The sequence below is a fragment of the Borostomias antarcticus genome, assembly GCF_949987555.1.
Source record: "Borostomias antarcticus genome assembly, chromosome: 1".
NCBI classification, from domain to species: domain Eukaryota; kingdom Metazoa; phylum Chordata; class Actinopteri; order Stomiiformes; family Stomiidae; genus Borostomias; species Borostomias antarcticus.
In genome coordinates this window covers 27,573,811-27,593,539 of record NC_140234.1, presented here as the reverse complement: position 1 = coordinate 27,593,539, position 19,729 = coordinate 27,573,811, and the positions used below count along the sequence as shown (strand labels likewise).

The following is a 19,729-nucleotide window of genomic DNA, read 5'->3' as shown; positions in this document are numbered from 1 at the left end:
TCTCTCATCTTTGGCTTCTTACAAATTGTATTGAACTCATAAAAGTCTCGGGTTCCAAGCGGAATCATATCAAATGAAAATAAAAAAGAAAGAAGAATAAGAAATGTCCCTCTTCTTGAAGTTATTGGGAATGTATTTTTTTCAGTGCTACTATATCTGAAAGTTAACTTGCTTTGTGGAAAAAATCTGCTGTGTGTGCGTGCGTGTGAGCAGCATGGGAGTGTGTGTGTGTGTGAGCCGCATGGGAGGGTGTGTGTGAGAGAGAGAGCAGCATGGGCGTGTGTGTGTGTGTGTGTGAGCAGCATGGGAGGGTGTGTGTGTGTGTGTGTGTGTGTGTGTGTGTGAGAGAGAGAGCAGCATGGGAGTGTGTGTGTCAGCATGGGAGTGTGTGTGAGACAGAGCAGCATGGGAGTGTGTGTGTGTGTGTGTGTGAGCAGCGTGGGAGTGTGTGTGTGTGTAGAGCTTATTTTTAGGGCTGACCTGTCAGTGACTCAGAGCCATCTGAGAGCTCTCACACAGCTGCTAGGAGATCAGTGATGTCACATGGACTATCATGTGCTTCTGATAGAGCCCGACTTTATTCTCTGGTGTGAAGCCTAGTAAGACCCTTACTGTAAGAAAATCCAACTTATTATTCTGTTAGCCTCAGATTCATCCTTTATTCATTCATCCACCTCCACTCATCCATTCATTTTTCATTTTCATCAAGGCCCACTTCCATTCAGTGTCTGGTCTACACCCTCCTGGCTATTCACCCTACATTCCCAAGAACGCTGCTGCCGCAAGCACACAACTCTACGGCCAGAAATTAACCTTTACAAGTTTGTCTTCTGTCACTGTTCTCTCATGTACTGTCCGTAATCAGTCAGTAATGAGCCACCATCATTCACCAACCAGAAGCATGCAGGCCACACTGCGGTCCTCCCACCCAGCTACAACACACTCTGGTCAGGCAGAGCAGCACCTTCACACTGGCCCCTCCATGGTGCTCTCCAGGGGGCTTCCTTCCTACCAGCCTCCATGACTGACTGACTGGTTGACTGACTGACTGACTGACTGGCTGGCTGACTGACTGACTGACTGACTGACTGACTGACTGACTGGTTGACTGACTGACTGACTGACTGACTGACTGACTGACTGACTGGTTGACTGACTGACTGGTTGACTGACTGACTGACTGACTGACTGACTGACTGGTTGACTGACTGACTGGCTGGCTGACTGGCTGGCTGACTGGTTGACTGACTGACAGGACTCACTCTTCCTCCCAGAGTCCAGATATGACGCTGGCTCCTCAGTCATGTAGTACGATGCAGGGGAGCTGGGGAGAGCGGTTCATGTACTTCTTTCTCAGGTTCCCCGTTACTAAGTGCCATAACTCAGAGGAGTGTTTATGTAACAGGGAAGATGACCTGGCAGTAGGGGGGTCCACCAGGGCCTGGGTCCAGCCCCTCAGTCATACCAGGGATAGCTGGCCGGTCTGGGGGTCGCTGGCTGGGGGTCATCTTTTTCTAGTGGTCTGGAAACAAACACTGAGCTGGCTAGCCGGGCCCCTCTCCAGAGACACTGGTGTATAGCGGACAGGACAGGAGGGAGGACATTCAGCACGATAGTTGTAGTAGCTAGCTCTACTGTATCTTGGCTTTGGCCGAGTAGTGATCTCAAAGATGTCTATTTATTTGTCAAATGTACAAGATGCAAGTCAAAATGTAATGTACAGTTTCACCCATATGACTGTTCATTAAACCCACATGACTCTTCATTAAACCCACACAACTCTTCATTGGAAGAGCTGGCATATCGACCGGAAAAAACAACAAAATCCAGTCAGAAAACTTTTATTAAGAAAACTCACTGTGACCAAGCTTATGCCAAACGATTTTCCTGAATGCATTGAGGTCACCCTTCTCAACTCTCAACTCTGTCACCACCTGGTGGCCATCTTACATTAGTACAAGCTACTATTTACAATTCACCCATTCGCCCTACAAAACCAAACATACAACCCCAAAAAATACAAGCAAAGGATTGTGAAGATGAAGCGATGATAGTAGTAAGCAGTCAGTCTCCATGTGACCTCACATGATGCCCTGTGGCTGTCCCTTGCCTGCGATTTTCTTGGAGCACTCCAGCAGTGCGTTGTGGATGTCTTTGGCGCATGAGATCTGAGACTTGATCATGCTGAGGTACTGGGAGTAGGACAGGGACTCGGTCTGCACCGTGTCAGGCTTGGTCGCCGTGGGGACCAGGTTGGGAGAGTGCTTGGCACTGTCGATGCTCTGGGAGAGACACTCGTAGGCCAGTCGCTGTGGTGTTGGAGGGAGAGGGAGAGAGAGATGATAGTTAGCAAACAAACCATAGAGCCTTCACACCAACACATACATAAGGCAGAATAGTTTTAACAACTTCAGTTTGTCCTTTGTGTGTGTGTGTGTGTGTGTGTGTGTGTGTGTGTGTGTGTGTGTGTGTGTGTCTCACCAAGCAGAGCTCCAGTTGATCACAAAGAGCATAGAACTCCTCCAGACTTTTGTCAAAGCGCTGCACAGTAGCATCACTGCTCTTACTGGAACACAAGACAACAAGACCGATTTAAAATTGTCAATCTCTACTGATGGCCTACTTTATTACTGGGACAAGAAACAATCTGTACTTTTTTGCACTTACATGCCATTGTCAATTGAAGTATTATGTCCCAGATTCAGGGACGCAATCTTCATCACATTCTATGAAGAGTAACATCATGTTATGTTATATTATGTTAAACATGTTCAATGTTATTAAAATATAAATCCCATTTGTCAATTGTCATATTGATGTTTAGAGTCGTAGATCAGTAAGCTATCCTCCTCGTTTACATTCAGGTCTGATTGGGACTGCTATTATGAAAAACATGTTGTAAAACAACACTGTAACATACCTCCACTATGCTAGACTATAAAACATGTATGTGTTATGGTAGGCTAAAGGGAACATTATCATTAGCTAATTAGCCAGCGGAGGATCTGTCCATTGTGCCAGCGGAAGTAAACAAATGTGTGTGTTTACTGTGTACGTTACCTGAAGACTCTCTTTCAGTTGAGGAATCAGCATTTTAAATCGATGAACCGGGTCGAAATCTTGCTGTTGACTCAATTGCTGCTGTTGTTGTAGCGAAGCCGCTTGCTGCATTCCTGCTTGTGGAGTCGGTCCACCAGGTTGTTGCTGCGCTGCCATTTTGGCCGACTAATGGTGCGTTCGTTTACAACTGGGAGGTGGCAAATTGCGACTTGCTACTAGGAATGATTAAATAAAACACCGCATGAACTCGCACTTCCTCGTTGCAAATTCGGATATGTTTCTCAGCCTCCAGTTGCTCGAATGCACTAGATATAACTAGGTAACTGTGATATAATGGTATATAGCTCGAATGCACACAGGTCGGAGGTAGGTATTTTGCCACTTGCGACTTGCCACCTCCGACCACAAACGAACGCACCATAACTTCCGTTCCCGAAAACCTCAAGTACCGGGATATCAGGCTGGAGACAGACGACCCCTTGGTGGCGGTGTTCTTTCTAGCAGAAACCCCGTAGTTCAGAGCGCCATTCGGTAACTGCAGCAACATTATCCAAAATGGCAGGAGCTGATGGAGACGATTCCCTTTACCCTATCGCCGTGCTCATTGATGAGCTGCGGAATGAGGATGTGCAGGTGAGAACGAATGTTTTATTTATAGTTCGCTGTTTATTTTCGTTGTTTTTTTCTCATTTATTTGAATATTCCTCCGTTTAGATGGCCGGTTGCTAGCTACGAACATCCGCCGCCTCGGCCTGATTCGAGCCGGGCGGACCCAATCTAGTTGCTAGCTAGCAGGTTAACGTTAGCTGTCAATATTGTATTGTATGCTGTCAAAATGTTTTTTGTTTATCGGACTACAAGGCAATACGGTATGCGTATCGATGGTCTAAAATTAACGTAGTTAACAGTAGCTATGTGCGTGCGGTCGGACTAACTAGATAATGTAAATCAGTTTACTGGGTTGGGCTAGCAGGCTAACGATAGTCTATCTTGAAGTTACCTAGTTAGCTTAGCCAAATTAGCAAGCACATAACTATCTGCTTCCAATGCAATGTGTGGCTAGCTACTTTTTTAGCTAACAGCGTTAGCATGACGCCAAGCGCAAGTGGGCTGGGTACAGAGCTGGCCTCGGTTACTGGCTAGCTAACCACACAGAGACATAGGAAGAGTACTAACGACGTTAACATCAGCTAGCTAGAACCATAGAAATGGCGCTAGCTAGATAAACCGAGCCATTGCTGTTGGTTTTGTCTCAATATTTGCCATTTCAAATCACAGTCCGTCTCTGGCTAGTCTCATCTGACATTCATAACAGCTAGCACTACGTTAGGCCTGTGTGTAATGTGTGCATCTGCTAGGCTTAGCTAGCTGCCCCCTGTTCCGTTTTACTTGCCAGCCAGCTTAGTGAAATGCAATGTAACCAATAAAACAATACATGTAGTCTTTACGTGCGGGTATATTGAACTGATATTCACAGTTTTAGACCCTTTAGCTAGCTTAGCTTCTGCCCAGTAGCTTAGGTACTACATATTTGGCTAGCAAGATAGGTAGCCGAGTTAATGGGTAGCGGTTAGATAGTTACAATAGTTGGCTAGCTAGGCAAGATTCATCAATTTCCTTTCATGATTTCTGGTCCTGTCTTTCTCTATAGCTACGACTGAATAGCATTAAGAAGCTATCCACCATCGCCTTGGCGCTGGGCGTGGAGCGGACCCGCACTGAGCTCCTCCCCTTCCTCACAGGTGAGGGACACCTGACGGCACACAGGCACCTTGACCTTCTCACCTGACCGGGGACACCGCACTGTCTCTCATCACACTTTCTGTTGTAACGAGCCGTTGTATCTAGACACCAGTATTTACCTGTAATTGTTAGAACCAGTAAGCAAAAAAACCTTGACGGCTACATCAACTGAGCCTGCACACTGCACAAAGCTCTGATTTGAAAGAGTGGTTTATTTAGGAGCTTTTCAGGCTGTGGACGATGGAGCATAATCTTTATTTACAGTTGGTGATTTTGATTGATTGAGTGTGCAGGGTTTTTCCTGGCTCAGAATGGGTCTTTGGGGGTTGATGCACGTGCAATTTTTCGAGGAAACCTGTTTAATGCAGAGTAGTCTACCAGCATAAATAGGCCTATATTCTTCACTGTCGTTCTGACTGAGCTCACTTTTCACAAGCGCAGGAAATCTCCCGACATGACACAAAATGGATATGAAGCCAAAATATTTAATATTACTGATAACCTGTCAATGAACTTGATTACTAGTGGTCCAAACTATGGACAATGCAAGAAAGAGGGATGGGCTGCACTTGAAATATGCTCTCAAACACATTTGGAGAGGATTTTAATTGCTATTTTTATTCTCAATTTTTAGCATTTTGGCACTGGTGATTTTCCTTTGGCTCTGGCTAAAATCTCTTTGGGGGGCGCCAAAAAATCCTCTATGCAGGAAAAACCCTGCCAGTAAGCAAAAAACCTTGACGGCTACATCAACTGAGCCTGCATACTGCACAAAGCTCTAATTTTTTTTATTTAGGAGCTTTTCAGGCTGTGGATGATGTAGCGTAATCTTTATTTACAGTTGGTGATTTTGATTGAGTGTGTGATTGATATGTTGCAGACACCCAGTTGGTGATTTTGATTGAGTGTGTGATTGATATGGTGATTGAGTGTGTGATTGATATGTTGATTGAGTGTGTGATTGAGTGTGTGATTGATATGTTGATTGAGTGTGTGATTGATATGTTGATTGAGTGTGTGATTGATATGGTGATTGAGTGTGTGATTGATATGGTGATTGAGTGTGTGATTGATATGTTGATTGAGTGTGTGATTGATATGTTGATTGAGTGTGTGATTGATGTGTTGATTGAGTGTGTGATTGATGTGTTGCAGACACCATCTACGATGAGGACGAGGTGTTGCTGGCTCTGGCGGAGCAGCTTGGGAACTTCACCATGCTGGTGGGGGGGCCGGAGTACGTCCACTGCCTGCTGGTGAGTACCCCCGCCCTGCTGCCCTGGGGGGGGGCGGAGCACAGATGGAGCCTCATTCTGGGATAAACCTGCCCCCAAAAACAGAGGATTGGAAAGACTGCTTTTATTTTATTTTTTAGTGCAACATGAATTAGATTTGGGGAAACTCAACTTTGGGCGGACCAACACACCTCATTGCACACACACTCTTGCTCTTTATCGTACACACACACACACACACACACTACCTATGTAGAACATCTAGGGCTGGGTTTAAAAAATCGATTCATCGATTCTGAATGAAATGATTCAGAATCGATTCATGAATCCCAAAATCAATCTTTTATTTAATGAATGAATGAATAAATGAAGGAATGAATAGTTCATTAACCCTTTTAATACGACTATGTCACCGGCAACATTTTAAAAATATCTAACAAATATTTAATAATATTTTTTTTTTTAAATCTAACAAATCTAAAAAATTCCTCACTCCAACACTTGCTGACAGCTGAGAAACTGCGCTTTCTAGTATTATAGGGAAAATCCAATTAATATTCAAAATGTTGTCACTGTACTTTCAGGGTTAAAAGGGTTAATTAATTCAATGATTCATTCATTCATTCATTTTTGGAAATCAGTATCGATACCCAGCCCTAGTATTGATGTGTTGCATAACTTGCCAGTCATGTAATTAAGGTTACAGCTTAAAAAAAAAACAGGTTTTAGTAACACTAACCGAATCAATATTGAATCGAATCGAATTGAATCGGGATAATCGATTCTGAATCTTGTGAATCAGAATCGAATCGATTCTTGAAATTCGAATCGATACCCAGCCCTAAGAACAGCCACAGACCCTCCTGTTTGCGCTGCTGCGTCTGTCCACAGCCTCCCCTGGAGAGCCTGGCCACGGTGGAGGAGACGGTGGTCAGGGACAAGGCGGTGGAGTCCCTGAGGAAGATCTCCCAGGAGCACTCCCCCGTGGACCTGGAGGTCCACTTCGAGCCCCTGGTGAAGAGGCTGGCCAGCGGGGACTGGTTCACCTCCCGCACCTCCGCCTGCGGCCTCTTCAGCGTCTGCTACCCCCGCGTCTCCAGCACCGTCAAGGCCGAGATCCGCCAGTGAGTAGGGCTCTAGAACCGCTGGGTCAGGGGTTCCAGTGAGTAGGGCTCTAGAACCGCTGGGTCAGGGGTTCCAGTGAGTAGGGCTCTAGAACCGCTGAGTCAAGGGTTCCAGTGAGTAGGGCTCTAGAACCGCTGGGTCAGGGGTTCCAGTGAGTAGTGCTCTAGAACCGCTGGGTCAGGGGTTCCAGTGAGTAGGGCTCTAGAACCGCTGGGTCAGGGGTTCCAGTGAGTAGGGCTCTAGAACCGCTGGGTCAGGGGTTCCAGTGAGTAGGGCTCTAGAACCGCTGGGTCAGGGGTTCCAGCATTTTATTAATTTATTTTGTTAATTTAACCTTTATTTAACCAGGTAAAGAAGCTTCAGATCAAAGAACCCTTTTTCGAGCAACACCTTACCAAAATGGCAGCATAAAAAACACCACGAAACTAAACCAAAGACAGACCAATATGGAACACAGTTGGCTAGAAGACAGAACACAGACAAAAGAAGGGAGAAAGATAAAATAGAGCAGTAGCCAAAGTGTGTGGGGGGAGAGGAGGGGGGGAAGGGGATGGGGGATGCTGTGGAAGGAAGGTCAAGTTAGATTAGCATCATTAACAAGGTTAACTACAGTGTGCACAATGATCAATAAACATGACGTAGTAAAGCATTTGCACACTCCCAAATCAGTCATTAAAAAGTCTGAGTTGAGCTTGAGAATTATGCAGCGTTACATGACATCATGTAGAGTGTCTCCCTTTGTCGTTTACACTGGTGTGTATGTAACTGAGCGCATTTTTGAGCGCACTTAACATTCTGCTCAATCCGAACGCTGAGCAACTTCCATCTGGCACGGAAAATGGCCACGAGACCCGCTATCCCATAGCAACAAACAAGGAGCCCTAGCAACCTAAACTAGTGCCAGACTTGACTTTGATAGCAACCAGCTATCCAATGAGACTTTTCTGTGTGTTTGCTGTGCAACATATCAACTGACCAGTTGTCAAAACGAAATGCCAACAAACTGGTTATGCCAACAAACCGGTTATGCTAATCAGCCAGTCTTTGACTGCCTACACTACATGGTCAGTCAGTCAGTCATCCATTCACTAATGATGGCCCCGGCTATAGCGTTAGCATTTCTTGGGTATCTTGAGCTTAGTCTGCACTGCCTACATCATGGACACAGTAGATGGGGGTGATGCTGATAGTCAGAAGTAGATGGGGATGATACTGATAGACTGCTAGACGACGGATAGTAAACTGCCAGTTTGGGAACCTTTAAATGTCTAACTGAGTAGGTAGGACTGGAATGAGGAACTGATCAGCTCTGATAAGATACTGTAAGGACAAGCATGACAAGAATTCCAATGTACCTGTACTTGTTACACATGGCGAATAAACCTTCTATTTTATTCAGAAAGTGCTCAACAGTGCTCGGAGCGGTTCAGAGTGAGTGTAACTGAACCAGGGTTATAATAGTTTTGCTTTTTTCATTAGTTTTTATTTTTATATCGTTTTAACTTTTTGTGTTCAATTTCAGTTTAGTTTTAATTAGTTTTTAAAGCAGATTTGCTAGTTTAGTTTATTTTTTATTTTTTGATAATGCTTAGTTTTAGTTTAGTTTTTATTAGTTTCAGTATCAGTTTTATTTTATTTTTTCTGCGCTAGCCTCGTGAGACCATCCTGATCTCACAAGCTCATGTTGTTTCACTCTGTGCAAAACAAACCATCTGGCGAACATCAGATTACTTCTGCGCAGGGGCACAGCTAAATAAATAATGGAGGATAGATTTAATATCCACCCAAAATACTAGGCTTATGTATGAAATGAAAAAGACTAAAACTAAGGACATTTTCTCTACAATTTAAGTTTATTTTAGTTAGTTTTGTAAACACACAATACAGTTTTAGTTAGTTATCGTTTATTTGTAGACCCTAGTTTTTATTTTTATTTCAGTTAACTAAAATGTTTTTTCACACCTAGTTTTCGTTTTTTAGTTAGTTTTCGTTAACTATAATAACCTTGAACTGAACCACCCATTAAGTGCGTTCTTTGCTTTGAACAAAGCTGATCTGCTCAGTTAGTTAAAGCACCCACTAGCTCAACCAACCAGCGTTCTATTCAGGTGGGGAAAATGGGGGTAAATGCATTGAGTAGGTAGCTGGCCTACCTTAGCATCGTTGCTAGTAAACATTGTATTTTTCTCATCTGTCAGTTCATTATTACAATTAGTTCCAGTATTCAAGCACGTAGGCTAGACGGCGAGAAAGCATCAGTAAGACACAGCGCTCTGTTCCTCTAGAAAGCAGCAGTAACTCACCAGGTCCAGTGGATGCCCCACTGTCACCAGCAGACCTCCCTGAGTCCGATAGATACCCCTGTGTCTGCTGTGGATGTCGTAGCATTTAGTTAACACACACACACGTACACACAGACATACACCAGCCTACTTCCGGCTTTAGGCCTGGGCCATAGCAAACACACACCAGTATTTGCCATGTCTCTCCTATGTTGTTTTTAGCTTCTCTTACTCTGAAAATGTGATTTAATGTAATTTTTTGTTTTAAATGTTCTTAGCCATTAGACAAACATACTCCTGGAGCTTGCTCGATCGCCTTGTTGAGAGGGGTCAGGGAAGAATTTTTACAGCTCACTTTTCTGGCCCCTGGGTGATACTGTTTTTTTGCTTCGCTCTGGAATATGTAGGGGTTGGTCGTATACCCACCTCCCTTGTTCTCTGTAAAGCGCATCGTGTTGCCTCTGGGTATGAAATGCGCTATACTAATAAAGCTTTGATTGATTGATTGAGTAAGACACAGCGCTCTGCTCCTCTAGAGAGCATCAGTAAGTTCAGCGCTCTGTTCCTCTAGAGAGCATCAGTAAGACGCAGCGCTCTGTTCCTCTAGAGAGCATCAGTAAGACGCAGCGCTCTGTTCCTCTAGAGAGCATCAGTAAGACAGTGCTCTGCTCCTCTAGAGAGCATCAGTAAGACGCAGCGCTCTGTTCCTCTAGAGAGCATCAGTAAGACAGTGCTCTGCTCCTCTAGCGTTTGTGTGACGCGCTGCCCCCCCTCGTCCTCAGGCACTTCCGCACGCTGTGTTCAGACGACACGCCCATGGTGCGCCGGGCGGCCGCCTCCAAGCTGGGGGAGTTCGCCAAGGTCCTGGAGCTGGACTACGTCAAGAGTGACATCATCTCGCTCTTCACCGCGCTGGCCTCTGACGAGCAGGTACGTACCCGCGCTCAAAGTGCGTGTTTGTGGCGGTCGAAAACACGCAAGGGGGCTCGAGGCGCCTGGGTTTTCCTGACTTGGCGTGCCGATCAAGAGACCCGGGTGTCCGAGGCTCTCCCGCCTAAATCCAGAATAACGCCATGAATGACATGACCTCCCCTGTGCGCAGGACTCTGTGCGTCTGCTGGCGGTGGAGGCGTGTGTGAGCATCGCCACCCTGCTGCCCCAGGAGGACCTGGAGACCCTGGTGATGCCCACTCTGCGCCAGGCCGCCGAGGACAAGTCCTGGAGGGTCCGCTACATGGTGGCTGACAAGTTCTCAGAGGTAGGACCCAAGGGCAACACTGTTATACTCCAGGGGCAACACTGTTATTATCCAGGGGCAACACTGTTATACTCCAGGGGCAACACTGTTATTATCCAGGGGCAACACTGTTATACTCCAGGGGCAACACTGTTATACTCCAGGGGCAACACTCTGTTATACTCCAGGGGCAACACTGTTATTATCCAGGGGCAACACTGTGTTATACTCCAGGGGCAACACTGTTATACTCCAGGGGCAACACTGTTATACTCCAGGGGCAACACTGTTATTATCCAGGGGCAACACTGTGTTATACTCCAGGGGCAACACTGTTATACTCCAGGGGCAACACTGTTATACTCCAGGGGCAACACTGTTATACTCCAGGGGCAACACTGTGTTATACTCCAGGGGCAAAACAGACCTTGAGCTTGACATTAAGGTACATTGGACACTGGCCACCTGGGCCACTGGCTTTTCAAAGTTACTAGCCTGAAACTACTGGCCCATATTGTATCACATGGGTTACTAGCCTGAAACTACTGGCCCATATTATATCACCTGGGTTATTAGCCTGAAACTACTGGCCCATATTATATCACCTGGGTTACTAGCCTGAAACTACTGGCCCATATTATATCACCTGGGTTACTAGCCTGAAACTACTGGCCCATATTGTATTAGAGAAATTTGTATCAATCATTTGGATCACATCTCGGATCACATTTCTCCCGATAACAGCCCTTGTCTTTGTGCTTCCTGCAGCTCCAGAAGGCTGTGGGTCCAGAGATCACCAAGAATGATCTGGTCCCAGCCTTCCAGAACCTTCTGAAGGACTGTGAGGCAGAGGTCCGCGCCGCCGCTGCCAACAAGGTCAAAGGTGGGTTGTCATCATTGTCATCATCCTGCCTTCTGACAAAGAAATCTCTATAGAGATCAACCATGAATCAATAACACAAGGGATACGATTGCAAAGTCCTGGGCTGATGCCGATGTTTAAAATGCCAATCTGGATGATGTTGATGGACGATGTTTGTATTCCCCCCTTTTTGCCAGAAAAAAAAAAAAGTTAAGTATTTGGTTCCAAAACGCAATTCTTTTCACATTCGCATAATATTATAATTAAGCTGATTATTCTTTAATATTCATTAGTAACTAAGTAGTAATTAGTTATTCAGCATAAGTTATTATTGATGGTATTTTATTTGTATATAATTTAGTCTTTTTCATGCAGGCCCGGGGCCCAGTAGGCCAGATTCCACCAAACTTGAGTTAATGCCAGACTAGGCCTATATGATCCCATTTTTTCAGGCCGCCTACATCCGTCAAAAATAATTTAAATACATTAAATTGAATGCACTGCCATTATGTAGTTGAATTTGATCATAATCATCATTATTGTGGGGCTATAGTAGTAGGCCTAGTTAATAATCAAAAGAGAAATAACATAGCGGCCAAATGAGCTGCACACTCACTTCTCTCCCAATTGCAGAATGCAGCCTAAAGCTTTTAAGGTCTTGATGTTAAATGAACCGCAACAAAAACAACAAAAGATTAAAACAACATCCTATTTAAACTTGTAAGATTACAGCCTATTAAAGACCTTTTGGTTGTGGGGTTCTTCTGGGCTTAATTCTTTGTCGTGTTGGCTATGAAAGAAAAAAAATGTTATTAAAATGGCGCTAATTTAAATTGCCTTCCGCAATAACATTAGCCTACGGCCAGCACAAAGTTATGAAACGATGTTTGACCTGATATCATAATATAAACCATCATTAGGAAACTAAAGGCTGACTATCAAAGCGGGAGAGATGGCCTGCTCCTGTGTTCCGCTCCTGAGTGAGACTCGTAGGTGGAGAGAGACCAACACACTCAGGCCTGTTAATGATGTTCATGTCCAGGTAGGGAGAGAGAGAGACCAACACACTCAGGCCTGTTAATGATGTTCATGTCCAGGTAGGGAGAGAGAGACCAACACACTCAGGCCTGTTAATGATGATCATGTTCAGGTAGGGAGAGAGAGACCAACACACTCAGGCTGTTAATGATGTTCATGTCCAGGTAGGGAGAGAGAGAGACCAACACACTCAGGCCTGTTAATGATGTTCATGTCCAGGTAGGGAGAGAGAGAGACCAACACACTCAGGCCTGTTAATGATGTTCATGTCCAGGTAGGGAGAGAGAGACCAACACACTCAGGCCTGTTAATGATGATCATGTCCAGGTAGGGAGAGAGAGACCAACACACTCAGGCTGTTAATGATGATCATGTCCAGGTAGGGAGAGAGAGACCAACACACTCAGGCCTGTAAATGATGTTCATGTCCAGGTAGGGAGAGAGAGACCAACACACTCGGCCTGTTAATGATGTTCATGTCCAGGTAGGGAGAGAGAGAGACCAACACACTCAGGCCTGTTAATGATGTTCATGTCCAGGTAGGGAGAGAGAGACCAACACACTCAGGCCTGTTAATGATGTTCATGTCCAGGTAGGGAGAGAGAGAGACCAACACACTCAGGCCTGTTAATGATGTTCATGTCCAGGTAGGGAGAGAGAGACCAACACACTCAGGCCTGTTAATGATGTTCATGTCCAGGTAGGGAGAGAGAGGGACCAACACACTCAGGCCTGTTAATGATGTTCATGTCCAGGTAGGGAGAGAGAGACCAACACACTCAGGCTGTTAATGATGTTCATGTCCAGGTAGGGAGAGAGAGACCAACACACTCAGGCTGTTAATGATGATCATGTCCAGGTAGGGAGAGAGAGACCAACACACTCAGGCCTGTAAATGATGTTCATGTCCAGGTAGGGAGAGAGAGACCAACACACTCAGGCCTGTTAATGATGATCATGTCCAGGTAGGGAGAGAGAGACCAACACACTCAGGCTGTTAATGATGATCATGTCCAGGTAGGGAGAGAGAGACCAACACACTCAGGCCTGTAAATGATGTTCATGTCCAGGTAGGGAGAGAGAGACCAACACACTCGGCCTGTTAATGATGTTCATGTCCAGGTAGGGAGAGAGAGACCAACACACTCAGGCCTGTTAATGATGTTCATGTCCAGGTAGGGAGAGAGAGACCAACACACTCGGCCTGTTAATGATGTTCATGTCCAGGTAGGGAGAGAGAGACCAACACACTCAGGCCTGTTAATGATGTTCATGTCCAGGTAGGGAGAGAGAGACCAACACACTCAGGCCTGTTAATGATGTTCATGTCCAGGTAGGGAGAGAGAGAGACCAACACACTCAGGCCTGTTAATGATGTTCATGTCCAGGTAGGGAGAGAGAGAGACCAACACACTCAGGCCTGTTAATGATGTTCATGTCCAGGTAGGGAGAGAGGGACCAACACACTCAGGCCTGTTAATGATGTTCATGTCCAGGTTGTTCATGTCCAGGTAGGCTAATTCAAGACACCCCTGTTTCGCCCGGCTATTTTATCAGTGTTACATATTTTTTGTCTAACAAAGTGTAAGCTTTGAGATTGCTCGACCAATCGAATCTTGGTCAGATTTCCACCAAACAATGGACCGTAGATTGAAGTCAGCCTTAAAAAAAACAGCCATCATTTGTGTGACTTAAACATGAGTCACTGCCATGGGTGAACATTGCTTTACGGCGGTCTCCAAGGCGACGCTGATGTCCGTCTGATGCGTCGGTGCGTCCATAAATAACACTGATCAGAAAAAGAGTAGTGAATAAGTTCAGAATGTCCACTTGGTCCAGGGGGGGGCAGTACCTTCTGCTTCATGAAGCCAGCTAGGACCATGACCAGGCAGTTTCTGCTCTGGAATCTGGTCAATTCTACAACCTATTGAGATTAATCATCAATCAAGCTATAAAACTGATTGGATTAGATTAAATGATAGATTCAGCCCTTTTTACAAAGTTTAAAATTAGAAACACACTATTGTCGGGCACGAGGGTTGAAAATCGTCTTCATTAAACACATTAAAATAGGCTTCATTAAACAAATAAAGGGGACCAGACATCCACGTTTTGTTTTTGGACCTAAAATCCCCAGAGCAAGGGAAGGGGGCAGTAGCAGAAGCCCTTTTTTCCATAAGATTTCCAAGGGAATTAACTTCTAAATTGATGTAAAATTGAGCAGCATTAGAAGCCACCAAACGATTTTCAACTATTCTACTTAGTTAAGTCAGCGTCATAATGCCCCGTGTTCATGTGCATTTTAGTAACGCGCTAAAGCATTTTTCCTCAACAATGTAGCGAATCGAATACAAAATATTACCAATTGGGCGCGCGCTTATCTACCGCGGTGAACGTCTTTGGTATGCGCGAGACATTTAACACAAACTATCAGTACATTCTGAGCATGCGTAACATTCTTATATCACTCCAATCTTATATTTTTCTCATTACCTGAATGTCGAATCAACTCTCTAATCCACCCCTAGCAAGCGTATTAAATTAGCGCGTCAAAATCGGCATTCACTCAAAGTAATTATTTTTCCATCCATCATGTCGCAGTAACTTTTAGACCTATTTTGAGCGAATTATCTTCTTAAAGGGCAATGCTCGTTTTTGACAACCTGGACCTTATTTACGACATATTATAAGACGTTTGACTCACCGAGATCACTTTGGTGTAGTTCGGAGGCCGGTAGAAGAAATTTAAAATCCAGCGCGAACCAGTATATCCATGTAATGACGGTGATCGGGGCACCGAGAATGCAGTTTCTAAAAATCTATTTTCGGCCGCTAAACGGTTGTTTTCATCAATCAGATTGGATGAATCGACAGTTGAGATTCCTCAACGCGAGGCATTGTTGTTGTTTTCAAATACGGGGTCTTTAGCCTCTGTAATATGATCTTTACACGCCTTTCCCCACTTGCTCCAGCACGCATGCGCACAGGCCAGCGCGCAGACTGGCTATTCTCCGGCTCACATTCTCTGCGCTACGATCGGATTGTTGCTGACGAATGACGACGACAATATTCTCGGCACCAACAACGATCGTAGCGCAGAGAATGTGAGCCGGAGAATAGCCAGTCTGCGTGCTGGCCTGTGCGCATGCGTGCTGGAGCAAGTGGGGAAAGGCGTGTAAAGATCATATTACAGAGGCTAAAGACCCCGTATTTGAAAACAACAACAATGCCTCGCGTTGAGGAATCTCAACTGTCGATTAATCCAATCTGATTGATGAAAACAACCGTTTAGCGGCCGAAAATAGATTTTTAGAAACTGCATTCTCGGTGCCCCGATCACCGTCATTACATGGATATACTGGCTCGCGCTGGATTTTAAATTTCTTCTACCGGCCTCCGAACTACACCAAAGTGATCTCGGTGAGTCAAACGTCTTATAATATGTCGTAAATAAGGTCCAGGTTGTCAAAAACGAGCATTGCCCTTTAATGGAAAAGGGTCTAGAAACGGCTTCAACCAAGCTGGTTCCTGTTCTAGAATCTGTTTTTGTTCTGGAATATATACAGCAGTGTTCTGTTCCCCTGCTAACCCTAACACCCCCCCCCCTCTTGTCCCTCTCAGAGTTCTGTGAGAATCTTCCGGAAGACAGCAGAGAGACCATCATCATGACTCACATCCTGCCCTGTGTCAAGGTAAAAAAAAAAAAAAAGAGCCTCCACTTAGATGCTCCACTTCATATGATATTAAACTGTCCAGCCAGCGTCACAAGATGGCAGTAAGTCTAATGTCACCATGGTGAGTTATGAGGGAAGGGGGGGGGGGGCAGGACGGAGATGTTGCTGGGGTGTTTAGATGTTCCCTGTCAGGCCATCAATCATGAGTTGTTGCCTTAAGACTCCAGAGAAGAAGAAGCAGACTCACGGATGCTCAGAAATGTAAATGCCCATTCCAGCTGTATTTCTATACTCCATTGAGGCCGTCTCCCAAGCCTTTGTACCGGTGATTCAGTTGCCTTTTAAGTCTGGAGCATACGCTGCTGGCCAGATGTAAGCGCATTATCGCCTCTGGCCAGCAGGGGGCACTTTTGTCTTCCCTTTCGCCCCTGACTGACAAAGCCATGGTCATGCAGTGAGCTGTTCTTGAAATGAAAGCTGATTGGTGGCTCGGTTGAACAAAATAACACTGGTTGAAAAGATCATTGTGTTGATGTTCCTGGAGAAGCATCTGTCCCAGTCTTTGTTTGACTAAACGCATTAGTAGTTGCCAGGCTACTCTTTCAAATGCCCACAGTCAGTGCGTTAGTTTATATAAAGTGTCTCTCTCTAGGCTACCATAAACTAGGTCACTTCTAACTTCTGTACAATAAACACAACTTTAGGCCTGGCCGGAAAGCCCAACATGTTTGTCCTAAGATCTGTTTTAAGATTGCTCCACAGCAGAGAAAAATGCTGTTTTTTCTAGTGACTGGTCAGTTGGTGTCAGCAACTCAGCAGTTTGATGGCCAGCACACAGCAAGGTCCGGCTGACCCAGTCAGAGTTCCACCCACAGGTCCACAGACACACACCTTGGAACCCACACCACAAGTTCTAAAACTGGTGTCATGATGGCCTCGGTTCTCTTCAGAGAGGAGCGCTGTATTCTGCAACTACAGTCAGTAGCGTTTCTAGCTTATGTGCCACCCTGGGCGACCCCCCCGCTACGGTGCCCCTCTCCCCCCCGGCCCCAAGCCGACGAGGTGAGACTGAACACTTTCAGTTTTGTAAACGTGAAATGAACGGGCTTTCCGATTGTGAAAGAAACTGTCGGCATGTTGTTGAAGGGGGGGGGGGGGTGCTGTCAGGCAATTCTGATTGACGTGCGATTTGTTGACGGGGTGGGGGACGCGGTTTACTTCGCGTAGATTCGCTCCTCTGGCCCCCCCCCCCCCCCATGCCTAAATACGCCACTGACTCCAGTACTGCATTCTCATGCCCTGGAGCCGGGACACACATCCCCTGTAAAACAAACGCTGGTCTGACGTCAGGGCTGCTGCTGTCGACTTCTGCTAATAACGCTGTGCCATTGTTTTACAGCCTGGTCTTGAATTCATTCATTTATTTTTGTCTTCTGTCTCTGTAGTGTCTATTTCGTAATGCGTTGGGGGATTTGAAAGTGAATATGATTTAGTGTGAGTGTGTGTGTTAGAGATGCGCGGATGGAGTTTGAGCACAGCTAAATCCGCGTGCACTCAATAATCATCCACCCGCCACCCACCCGACGTCATTATCTTCTAAAATTTAGAGTCCCGCCCCCAACCCGCCAAACATGAAGTTACTGTATTTACATTTAATTATGTCCAGCCGTTCGTGCTCATTCGTTTTTCATATAGGTGCATTTTCTTGACTTAAACAATTAAATCTAAAAAAAAGATTATAGGCTCGCTTTCGCAGGATCTTGGTTGACGAAGTGGTCGAGGGTATTTGAGTGAGCTGCTGGCAGGTCTCGCGCTTTCTCACAGTTGTAATAATATAATATATATAATTATAGTAGTTATTAAATACGAATATAACTGACAAATCCACCCGAAATTAATCACAATGTTGATTTTTATTTGCCCACCCACCCGCGGATGTTGCGGATATATCTGCAATATTCACATCTCTAGTGTGCGTGTGCACACGTCGCAGGGTGACGCTAGTATGAAAGTAGCGTCATGTCCAGGGGGTGGACCTGTACATACTAGCATCATGTCTAGGGGGTGGACCTGTACATACTAGCGTCATGTCCAGGGGGTGGACCTGTACATACTAGCATCATGTCCAGGGGGTGGACCTGTACATACTAGCGTCATGTCCAGGGGGTGGACCTGTACATACTAGCATCATGTCCAGGGGGTGGACCTGTACATATTAGCGTCATGTCCAGGGGGTGGACTACACCAAAGCTGCCTCACGCTACAGAAACAGAATATGAGCTGCTGCCCTATGGGCCACTAGGCCTGAGAAACATTGGTTGGTGTGTGTGGGCGTATCTCCTGACCTGTCTCTCTCCCTCCCAGGAGAAACATTGGTTGGTGTGTGTGGGTATCTCCTGACCTGTCTCTCTCCCTCCCAGGAGCTGGTGTCGGACACCAACCAGCATGTGAAGTCTGCCTTGGCCTCGGTCATCATGGGTCTGTCCACCATCCTGGGGAAGGACAACACCGTGGAGCACCTGCTGCCCCTCTTCCTGGCCCAGCTCAAAGACGAGGTGGGCTCCCCAACACTGCTCTACTCTGCTCCCCAACACTGCTCTACTCTGCTCCCCAACACAGCTCTACTCTGCTCCCCAACACTGCTCTACTCTGCTCCCCAACACTGCTCTACTCTGCTCCCCAACACTGCTCTACTCTGCTCCCCAACACTGCTCTACTCTGCTCCCCAACACTGCTCTACTCTGCTCCCCAACACTGCTCTACTCTGCTCCCCAACACTGCTCTACTCTGCTCCCCAACACTGCTCTACTCTGCTCCCCAACACTGCTCTACTCTGCTCCCCAACACTGCTCTACTCTGCTCCCCAACACTGCTCTACTCTGCTCCCCAACACAGCTCTACTCTTGGGGGGGGGGGTAGAGGTATGGACAGAGGAGGAGTATTAGATAGTCACACGAGGAGGTAGGCCTAAGGAGGAGTATTAGATAGATAGTAGTCACATGAGGAGGTAGGCCTGAGGAGGAGTATTAGATAGATAGTAGTCACATGAGGAGGTAGGCCTGAGGAGGAGTATTAGTCACATGAGGAGGTAGGCCTGAGGAGGAGTATTAGATAGTCACATGAGGAGGTAGGCCTGAGGAGGAGTATTAGATAGTCACATGAGGAGGTAGGCCTGAGGAGGAGTATTAGATAGTCACATGAGGAGGTAGGCCTGAGGAGGAGTATTAGATAGTCACATGAGGAGGTAGGCCTGAGGAGGAGTATTAGATAGTCACATGAGGAGGTAGGCCTGAGGAGGAGTATTAGATAGATGGTAGTCACATGAGGAGGTAGGCCTGAGGAGGAGTATTAGATAGTCACATGAGGAGGTAGGCCTGAGGAGGAGTATTAGATAGTCACATGAGGAGGTAGGCGTGAGGAGGAGTATTAGATAGATGGTAGTCACATGAGGAGGTAGGCCTGAGGAGGAGTAT

The 19,729-nt window shown here is 45.9% G+C and overlaps 2 protein-coding genes across 2 annotated transcripts in view; one reads left to right on the top strand and one right to left on the bottom strand.

Moving 5' to 3' along the window:
* Positions 1-1,825: 1,825 nt before the first annotated feature.
* On the bottom strand, positions 1,826-3,405 carry med29 (mediator complex subunit 29). Its single transcript, XM_084445970.1, has 4 exons — positions 3,061-3,405; positions 2,668-2,726; positions 2,482-2,566; positions 1,826-2,309 (listed from the first exon to the last, which is right to left on the bottom strand). The coding sequence occupies exons 1-4, from the start codon at positions 3,214-3,216 to the stop codon at positions 2,082-2,084; spliced, it is 528 nt and encodes a 175-aa protein (XP_084302096.1). The 5' UTR covers positions 3,217-3,405; the 3' UTR covers positions 1,826-2,081.
* Positions 3,406-3,566: 161 nt separating this feature from the next.
* The window catches only part of ppp2r1bb (protein phosphatase 2, regulatory subunit A, beta b), a 24,571-nt gene continuing 8,408 nt past the window's right edge, over positions 3,567-19,729 (top strand). The window contains exons 1-9 of the mRNA XM_084437749.1: positions 3,567-3,693; positions 4,712-4,802; positions 5,959-6,059; positions 6,930-7,162; positions 10,228-10,375; positions 10,548-10,703; positions 11,451-11,565; positions 16,204-16,274; positions 18,677-18,811. Of these exons, the coding sequence (XP_084293875.1) occupies positions 3,616-3,693; positions 4,712-4,802; positions 5,959-6,059; positions 6,930-7,162; positions 10,228-10,375; positions 10,548-10,703; positions 11,451-11,565; positions 16,204-16,274; positions 18,677-18,811 (1,128 nt within the window). The 5' untranslated portion in view covers positions 3,567-3,615. The remainder of the gene's footprint in view (positions 3,694-4,711; positions 4,803-5,958; positions 6,060-6,929; positions 7,163-10,227; positions 10,376-10,547; positions 10,704-11,450; positions 11,566-16,203; positions 16,275-18,676; positions 18,812-19,729) is intronic.

Excerpts from the sequence above, each read along its gene's own strand:
- med29 (XM_084445970.1), bottom strand. The coding sequence starts at position 3,216 with ATGGCAGCGCAGCAACAACCTGGTGGACCGACTCCACAAGCAGGAATG. Across the intron at positions 2,727-3,060 it reads AACTGAAAGAGAGTCTTCAG|AATGTGATGAAGATTGCGTC; the intron begins GTAACGTACACA and ends TACTCTTCATAG. Across the intron at positions 2,310-2,481 it reads ATCAACTGGAGCTCTGCTTG|CGACTGGCCTACGAGTGTCT; the intron begins GTGAGACACACA and ends CCAACACCACAG.